At 38.5% G+C, this 9,850-nt stretch overlaps 2 protein-coding genes across 2 annotated transcripts in view; one reads left to right on the plus strand and one right to left on the minus strand.

Moving 5' to 3' along the window:
• LOC106535479 (fibrous sheath CABYR-binding protein) lies at window positions 1-8,300 on the minus strand (the record flags this gene model as incomplete). Its single annotated transcript, XM_014032488.1, is given in 4 exon segments — window positions 1-1,224; window positions 2,983-3,091; window positions 7,140-7,201; window positions 8,155-8,300. Coding segments are annotated over 3 exon segments (1,378 nt in total), but the record flags the coding sequence as incomplete, so codon positions are not given.
• A 441-nt stretch (window positions 8,301-8,741) lies between these two features.
• wdr4 (WD repeat domain 4) overlaps window positions 8,742-9,850 on the plus strand; it is a gene marked incomplete at its 3' end in the record, with an annotated part of 17,636 nt that continues 16,527 nt past the window's right edge. The window contains 1 exon segment of the mRNA XM_014032487.1: window positions 8,742-8,882. Within this exon segment, the coding sequence (XP_013887941.1) occupies window positions 8,800-8,882 (83 nt within the window).

Consider the following 9,850-nt stretch of genomic DNA (forward strand, 5'->3'; position numbering starts at 1 on the left):
CCTCAGATGGTTCAATTGATTCAGCAGCGGCCTCCATCTCTTCTCCTGCAGCTTCAGCAAAGACTGGGGCGGGATTGACCACTTCCATGAAGCTCTCCTTAGTGGTAGAAACTTCAGTTTCTGTCTCAGAAGCTTCTGCCAAAGACTCTGTGACTGCCTCAATAGGTGCAGCTTCATCCATGGGCTCTGGAGTCACCTCGATAAAAGTGATTTCAGCTACAGAATCTGTGGCTGCTTCAACCATGGGTTCCAAGGTCAACTCTACAGGGGAAGCTTCAACCACAGATTCACAGACTGCCTCAAGAGGAGCAGCTTCTGATAAGGGCTTTAGGGAAGTTTCAACCATGGACTCGAAGGTTGGCTCTACAGGTGCAGCATCAGACACAGGCTCAGGAATTACCTCTGGGGAAGCAAGTTTAGCCACAAGCTGTGGGGCAGCTTCAACCATAGACTCAAAACTTGGCTCTACAGGAACAGCTACAGCCACTAGCTCTGGTGTCAGATCTATAGGGGCACTTTTATCTGTTGTTTCTGGAGCAGCTTCAGTTGGCGCAACTTTGGTCTTGGGCTCCGGAGCCTCCTCCAAAGGAGCAGCTTCAGCCATGTACTTGAGGCCTATCCCTGTAAGCTCAGGTTCCACAATGTTTTTCGGGACATCCTTAAAAGAGTTTTTTTCTTGAAGAGGTTCTGGAACAGCTTCATCAAGAACTTCAGAAGCTGTAATGTCAGTTGTAGAGGAAGATGCTTCAACAGAAGGACCACCAACATCTTTGACCACTGCAGCAAACTTGGAGACAGCTTCAATCACTAACATAGCTTCAGCAACAGGTGCAACTTCAACAACTGGCTCAGAGGACTGAAGTGGTTGAAATTTTGCAATAACTTCAGCTTCAGAGGTGTCCTCCCCTGCTACAGCAGATTCTGAATCTGATTTAACTGCAGGAATTGCTTCAGCAACTAAAACAGGCTTATCAACAGTGGCTTCAAGAATTGAGTGGGTAGTGGCTTCCAGAACTGAGGCGGGGGTCTTCATGTCAGAAGTAGTTGCTACAGTCGCAACTGCAGCAGCATTGGGTCTGGACTCTGGTACTGGTGTAGATCCAACAGCAGTGTTTACTGCTGCAGCAGCAGTGACTGCAGAAGAAACTTCCTTCTTGGGAAACTCATATGACTTGTGCTGAATAAGTTTTTCTGCATCACAGTATGTTTTTGGCTGTTTTTTGTCTGGGATGAAGGAGAAGGGCAAGCACACAAAACTCATTATTTTTTGCATTAATGGCAAATGTAGAACATAAATTCTCTGTAATCAGGATTGCAGCATATGACAAAATAACATCAGTATTGTGGTATGCTTGAAAGAAAAAATACTAAATCAAAGCCTATAATTTGACTAGAAGGGTTACAGCATTGGTTAATGCACAGAGTTAAATTAAAGTACAAACTTTAGGTTATTCAATTCAATTCAAAAATACTTTATTGATCCCTAAAGGGAAATTAAACAATGATATAGATTGGTTTGTAACATTGGTGCAATGTGTAATTATTAGAATGGCAATAAAAATAGCAAAAAATGTGAGCGTTGACAAAGCCCAGCAGCAGTTTCTATTTTTTATGCAAAACAAAAACAATATTTAGCCAAATTGTGTCATAATTGTGCTGTTTTAAAGGACTGAAACCCTTTAGTTACTGGCTCTGATGGTCTAAGCTTGTCTTCTTCAGAAATGTTGTAGTCTGACTTGTCTTCATAATAAATCAATGCATTAAATGTTTAACAGATGAATGAATCTGTGAAGAGACCATTAATCAGCATAAAAAAACTCATAAAAATATGTACATTACTTGTGATGAGCTGAATATACAAACAGATCGAAATATGGCCACTCATGAAAACAATTAACTGTGGAACTAAAATCACTGAACAATAATAATAATATAAAGAGAACATAATCAAAAATCTGTTAGTCATTGAACCTCTAAGAACTGCTTGTGTGGCATTGAGTCCTAGACTTGTAACATCACACTAAAACAAGATATTTTGTGAAAGGAAATATTTAATAAAGGGGATTGCCACAAAGCATTAATTATTATCTATGCACGATTGTCTTGTATACCATGTCTATGTTCACAGAGAAAATTATCTGGTTCTCAGTTTTACCTGAACTTATAAAAAGAGACTGAGTTTTTGAAAGAGGAGAGGGGTCTGGCAGGAGAAATGCAGCTGTGGAGCTCCAGCGTTCGCCCATAGAAAATTTAAGTTTTGGGCTTTATAGGGAAGCTTGACCTAACCATGGAAGAATCAAGAAGACTTCTCCTCTTTAAACTCAATTAATTGCCACATGGAACGAGGATCAGTTCCATATCCTGGAGTGTGCTCCAGGCCTGGAAGAGGAAACCACCGGGAAGAGAGACGCAAACCCGGTCAGACATTTTCTTATCTTTTCCCTTTTGTTTAAAAAAAATCCAAGACTGGTGATATACTTGGGCCCCAATATTTTTTCTTTGTACTTTTATATGTTTTAGCGCTGCAGAGCACATTCTTGTGCTTGATACTGTAGATGTTGGCTGGATATTTTTTGAGAGATCTCTCATGAGAACGACTTATTTAAAATACTTTTTTAAAGGACATTATATGAGATGTTTCTGTTGATGTTTTATGTTGTTTACATCAAATTAAGGGTGGCTGATCATTCTGATTTTGTGTAGGATCAACTGATTTTTGTTAACTGAATACAGCATGCCCCACTCACAAAATAATATCCTATAGATTTTCATTGTTTTTATCTGCTATTAGTGACAAAATTATGAGCCAGTATTCTGAGGACTACATTGGCACAGATTGATTTGAATGCTATTTATGACACACTAATGATGTTGAGCATTTATTTTCCTCAACCAGAACAACCACACTTCAAGTTTATCCTGTAGGTGATAAAGGCTGAAACTCATAATGTGATAACAGAACTTGCCCTTTGTGGTACCTACCTGTGTTCATCTTTTTGGAGTTGGACTTTTTAGATCCTCCAGATTTTGTGCTAAAAGCTCCAGCTGCAGGTGTTCTGCTCAGTGTGATCAAGCTCCCTGCATGCAAACACTGGCAACACACACAGACATGATTACATTCAGTCATCAACAAAAGCATGAACAAGCAATTAAAAAGTAACAATTCTTAAAAGGAATGCATATCTTGTTGACTTCCATGCCAGAGTTTTAAAAAGTGATCCTGTGTGATCCATATAGCACTCAAAAGCTTGATTCACAAGACAATTCCGCAAAATTGCCGCACAGACCCATCTGTCTTTATTCCCCCTTGAGTCATTCATAAAATCACAAGTGAAGGCAGCCAGGTCCCGCTCACACGTGTTCAGAAATTAACTCAGCAGCATGGAACCAAAAGAGGTGTGGAGCAGAACTCAGCTGGGCTGAAATGAACCACAACGTATTTACTGTGGGGCAGACGTCTGCCGCCTTGTATCAAACAAAGCAAACCGAATTAACTTACTTTAGTGATCCTGTGGTAATTCAATATTTTTAAACTAACTAAAGTTGCTGTTCTGTGTCGTCTTTAATATTCACTCAGTAATAAATCTCCAGCTCCAGCCGCAGTGACGTCTTCCTCACAACACACACGGGTTGGTTCTTCAGAAGTCGACCTGCCAGGCTCGGTCCTGGCTCTGAAACTACCTCTGCTCTCGGCTCAGGGGCACATCAGAGGYGGGCTCATTTTACTCGCCTTTCTGCCTTCGTGTTTTTCCTGAAAGCTCGGAGGAGACAGAACATGCATCAGTCCCAGACTGAGCCGTCTTATGAATGAGGCTTAAGATTCTGCTGGGGATGACTCTCAGCTATTCACGTCAGATTTTAGCTTAATAACTGTAAAAATTAAAGGCCTAGCATTCCTTGATATATTCCCTATGTTATATGTTCATATTTCCCTCTGTCATTTATGCTTGATATTCAACATTAATCAGATCTAAAAGTACAATTCAATAACTTCTTTTTTGAGAGTTTTATTAAAATCTGTTAGGTGTCAATGGGACTTCTGTGCCTTTACACAGGCATTTTGGCCCACTCCTCATGGGCAAACTGCTCCAGTTGTCTCAAGGCCCTGTCACACTAGACAACTTGTACCAACTTATGAAACATTTTTATGTCTAAATTGCTAATAAAAGTTATATATTTGATCAATTTGTTCAAATTACATTATGTATGTGCCAATAAGAAGCTTCCTGTTGATTTTTTCAATTCCACCCTCAATGTAGATGTCTTTAAAATATTCATAAGTTGGCATAAGTTGTCTAGTGTGACAGGGCCTTCAGATTTGAAGGGTGCCTTCTCCAAATGACATTTTTCAGCCCCTTCCCCAGATGTTCAATAGGATTTAGATCAGGGCTTATAGAAAGTCAGTTTAGAATAGTCCAATGTTTAGCTCTTAGCTATTCTTGGGTGTTTTTCACTGTTTTGAATCATAATTCTGTTGGAAGACCCATGACCTGCCAAGGAGACCAAGCTTTTTAACATTAGGCAGCACATTTCGCTCCAGAACTCTTTGATAGTCTTGATATTTTATTGTACCTTCCACAAATTAAAGACACAATGTGCCAGAACATAACCGAGTCCTGTTTCACAGTCTTAGAATGCATACTTTTTGCTTCTATGAATATAGAGCTGATGTGCCTTGCCGAAAAGCTCCAGTTTTCTCTCATCTGGCCAAAGGACATTCTCCCAGAAGTTTTGTGGCTTGTCAATATGTATTGTGGCAAATTCCAGTCTCACTTTTTCCTCCTTAGTCGTCTCCCATGAAGTCCACATTCTGACACTGATGTACTTTGTCGTTGGAGTTCACCTTTACTTTCTTTGAAAGTTGTTCTGGGCTCTGTGGTTACCATTCATATTTTCCTTCTCTTCAATTTGTCATGGCACACACATGGAGAGGATGGTGTCTGGTTTGGAACTTCAAGGTCTCTGCCTTGAATGGCATCCAATTAAGATGTCTCTTTCTGGAGGTGTTTTGAGTTTGTCATTCCAAGAGTAGAAAACTCTCTGAATGAATTATTAATTTATTTTATTTATAAAATGCATTCATTTCTTTTTCAAAAAACAAAACAATTTCTATGTATAATAAGAAATACAAATCACAACTACATCTCCTCTTTGGCCTGGAAATGCCTTGGGATCTCCCTGGAGGAGCTGGAGAGTGTCACTGGGGAGAGGGAAGTTTGGATTTCCCACTTGGAGATGGGATGGATGTAGTAACAAACTCAAAGGAAGAAACATGATTAGTAATATTTATGCTACATCGAAAATGTTCATGAATCCAACAAAGATAATAATTGTCAGTGGCATAAAAAAATGGTCTTACATCCAGCTAACAGAATTCAAGGCCAGTTGGCCAGCAAGGCCAACTGGATGAATAGAATAGAATAGAATAGAATAGAATAGAATAGAATAGAATAGAATAGAATAGAATAGAATAACTGTATTGTCTGTCCCAGATGGTGACAGAAATTTTTCTTCGACAGCATACATGCAACACACTCAACTACCCATAAAAACACATAAAAAAGGACTGTTAAAAACAACTGTTAAATACTGTACATTACACTACTATTATTATTTAAAAGTATTCAGAGTAGTTATTGCAAGCGGAACAAAGGACTTTTTGTATATTGCTTTACGGGCCAGAGGAACTTTGAACCTTTTGCCTGATGGGAGCAGCTGGAATGAGCGATGGAGGGGATGAGAGGGGTTCTCTGTGATCAGGGTGGCCTTCCTCATTACAGAGTGGTTATGCAGTTCAGAAAGAGGGGTTTGAGGTGAACCGATTATTTTGCTGGCCTGATTTTTGATTCGTAACAGTTTGTTTTTGTGTTTCACAGTGAGGAAGTTGTGCCAGGATAAAATGTTGAAGGTGATGATGGACTCAATGAGTGATTTATAAACCAGAGTTAAAATGTCTTTCTTGACATTAAAATTAGGGTTGGGCATAATCACATCGTGTGCAATTAATCGTCAGAAGAACATTAATCGATTAATTTTTGGCACTTGACGATTAATACGCTTAATGCCACCAGGGGAGATTTCTCCAGTCAATCCGCTCAGTGCTCCTCTCCGCTTCAAATATGACGAACATTAAAAAAAAAAAGGTTCTGTAATTTATTTATCTATCAACACAATTTAAAAATTTATTTATAGCCTGAAGTCTGTAATTTTCACACAATTTGGAACAGATTTTTATGAAGAACAATCTTTCCTACTAAATTGGTCTTGTGACTAAGACATAAGGGTGTCCAGGGACTCCAGGGCATTAATCGTCAAATTAATCGTTATCGGCTAAATACCCCAATTAATCGTGATTAATTTTTTTGCCAATATTGCCCAACCCTAATTAAAATATTGCAGTTTTCTCAGCAGGTGGAGATGTTGATGTGCTTTTTTAAAAATGGAGTCTGTGTGCTCTTTAGAAGACAGCCGGATGTCAATTTCTGTCCCAAGGTATTTAAAAGATTCCACCTGTTCCACCTGCTGACCCTGGATGCTGAGTGGTTGGAAGAGAGGTGATCTGGCATCTTTATCTCTGCCCCGAAAGCACAACTCTTTGGTTTTTGTGACATTAAGTTCCAAAAACTTGTCATTAAATGTTAGGATTAAAATGTCAACTGCCTGCTGGTACCGGGGCAGAGCATCAGAGCCAGTCATGTTAGCAAACAGGGCCATATCGTCTGCGTATTTAAAAAGTGACATCCTTTCACTGTTGCAGGAAATGCTCTTGGTGTACAGAGAAAACAGAGCAGGAGATAAAACATATTGGCATAAGTTTGTTATTCGCATACAAACAAGTCTGTGCTCATTTAAACAGGTTTTATGAGGAAATGTAGAAAACTACACCCAGAGAGTCAAATTCCATTACAGTTCAGTGGAGGAGACCTGCGTGTCTGGTTTAAATCTGCTCCAGTGAAGCGTGCGGTTCCAGTATGAGCTGTTGTTTTGAACCGATGTTATGCCTCACCAACTTCTGATGTTAGCAGCAAACATCAAAACCCAGAAAAGACTTGCAGACTGTATACTGTCAATAGTTACACTTCGGTTCATTCATTCTGAGCACAATTAGTTCAGAATGTAAACATTTTAAAGTGTATTACCTTGAAATGGGTTAGGGATCCTATTCTCAGCAAAGAGGTTGCCATTTTTCTTCACAGTCTGCCTGTGCATCAAGAAATACATCAATATAAAATCAACTAGAGAAATTGCATTTCCTGCAAAAATGCTAGTGTGAATGTTTCTTGCTGAATACACAAGCTGAAAGCTGCTGAAATTAAGCTGAAAATATTTAATAGCAAACGTGTTAATGTGACTTCAAGTGAAAATTTGTAGTAAAATAGATAAAACAGCTAAGAATTTCAGTAAAACAGCTAAAATGTAGCTAGAAATTTTTTAATTAGCATACAGAGCACACATTTGCTGAACTTAGCAGAAATAAGCTGTAATTTAATAGCTTTAAAATGTGTATTTAGCTTAAAAAAACTAACTTTAGCTAATAACAGCTGAACATGAGCTAAATTTGCAGCAAATGGCTGAATATAGCAGAAAACGAAAAAGTAAGAAGCATAAATAACCCAAATTAGCAGAAAAAATAGAAAAAGTAGAAAAGAGCAGAATAGCAGAAAGAAGCAGAATTTTAGTTGAAATAGCAGAAAAAAGCTAAAGTTAGCAAAAAAGTAGCACAAATTTGCACAAGAAAGTGAAAAAGAGTACAACCAGAACAAAATGTGTAAGGTTCTGTAAAGACTTTGAAACATTTTAAAGGATGTTCAGGATGTTGAAAACAGCTCTTTTCATTTTCAATGGCAAAAAGTGGCTTAAAAAGTGAAATAGCTGAAATACCAAAAGTCATAGCAAGATTGTCATAAATGAGCTGAACATTTTGATGAATAGTTGAAATAGCACAAAAATTGTGGAACGAGTTAGATGCCGATACACGTACAGAAGAAAAAAGATCTCAATAATGTGAATGCTATATTATGAAGGTGACATGGAGACACATGCCAACTGCAGGCATCCATTCAAGAAGCATCAAGAATAATTAATCACAGACGGACTGAACTGTTTTTGTGGGGCAAAAAAAAAAAAAGAAAAAGAAATAAATATCAGTAGTACCTTCAGATAAAAGCTGCGCACACTTTGTTCCAGCAGTCCAGACGCAGATCAGACACGGATCAGTGTGGGTTTGTCTCATTTTATGTAACGCTCATCTGTAGGCCCCCTCCCCGTCCCCAGTGACGCCTCTTCTGTTGTGTTTAGTTTGTTTCTCGTCTCTCTCCCCTCCCCCCCCCCCCCCCCACCCCTTTTTTTCCTTTACATTTTTATGCGTAATTAGATTTGGCCTCAGAAAAGGTTATTTCACAGTTGCAAACCATACTGCTGAAAACGTGCCCAAAGCTAAATGTGTTTATTTCAATAAGAAGTTTCTCGTTTTCTAAAATCACAACCGATCAATGAAAACATTGCTAAGTTATAAATATGATACCTAGCCTATGATTGTTTTGTTTTTCACTTATTTGTTTGTTTTTATTTTACTCGTTTCACGGTCTGTTTTGAAAACTGTATTATTGTCAAATGTACTCCACATATTTGTTTTATACTATTCTGGTTTACAATAAATAAATAAAAATAAATAAAATCACAACAGCTCCTGCCCCCTCTAATCCTGCTGGCTAGCGTGTAAGGATTACGTAACTGTGAATGACGTCATTTTAAAGCGACCCAACACGTCTTCACGTGGACTCTGGTGTAACTGTAAACATGACTATGATGGGCTTTTGTGGAGCTTGGCTTATTCTAAGCTGTGATAAGAAACTCATGGCGTTTCACCGAAAGGAGAGCAGGTTTGAACCGTTTCTTGACTTCCGGGTAGCATTGTTTCAGCATTAGCTGACTGTTTCAGACAGGCGGTTGGTATGTACCTTTTCGATACGGTTTTGCTGAGTTAGGTTACCTGCCTGGTGGTTGTACACTAGTTATAGTCCGACACTTCATGTAACTACTTGTTTGTTTTTATTTAGGGTGTAAACCTACACCTGACACATTTGGTCCGCTTTAAAAGGACCAGTGTTCGTTTCCCCCGTGGAGTTGGTCCTGACCAAGGGTCGGATAAAGCTTGCGTACGCACAAGATGAGCCCAGAAACTTGCGTAACGCCACTTCTCACGCAAAGGTTGTGATTTATAAAATCCAAACTTGACGTGAAAATGTGTGGTCCCTCACGCCAACTCTGACCCATGCGTACACTCATTTTGGAGACGGGAAGCTCCAACACAGATGGTGAAGTGAGGAATTATAGCCACACTAATTATCACTGTCAGATATTTAATTTCACTTCATAATCAGACTTAAATTTTTATTCAACTTTATCATCAGCTTTCTTAACAGTATTATTTATGCTTCTGCTGGTGAGCAATAAGGTACGGAAGAGCATTGCATTCACCAAATACAAAAAATTAGGACGCCTGATCTCATAATTACGAGAAAATATCTCATAATTACGAGATCTTATCTCATAATTACGAGAAAATATCTCATAATTATGAGATAAGATGTCATATTATGAGATCAGGATCTCATAATTATGAGATAAGATGCCATATTATGAGATCAGGATCTCATAATTATGAGATAAGATGTCATAATTACGAGATCCTTATTTCAAGGCCTGTCACGATAACAAATTTTGCTGGGCGATTAATTGTCTCACAAATTATTGAGATAAGCGATAATATTGCCTGATGACCATTTTACAACTAATAATTATAAAAGCGTAATATGTAAGTGTAATAAATCAATAAACTTTAATTTTT

The sequence above is a fragment of the Austrofundulus limnaeus genome, unplaced genomic scaffold, assembly GCF_001266775.1.
Source record: "Austrofundulus limnaeus strain Quisiro unplaced genomic scaffold, Austrofundulus_limnaeus-1.0 Scaffold1464, whole genome shotgun sequence".
Classification (NCBI taxonomy): Eukaryota; Metazoa; Chordata; class Actinopteri; order Cyprinodontiformes; family Rivulidae; genus Austrofundulus; species Austrofundulus limnaeus.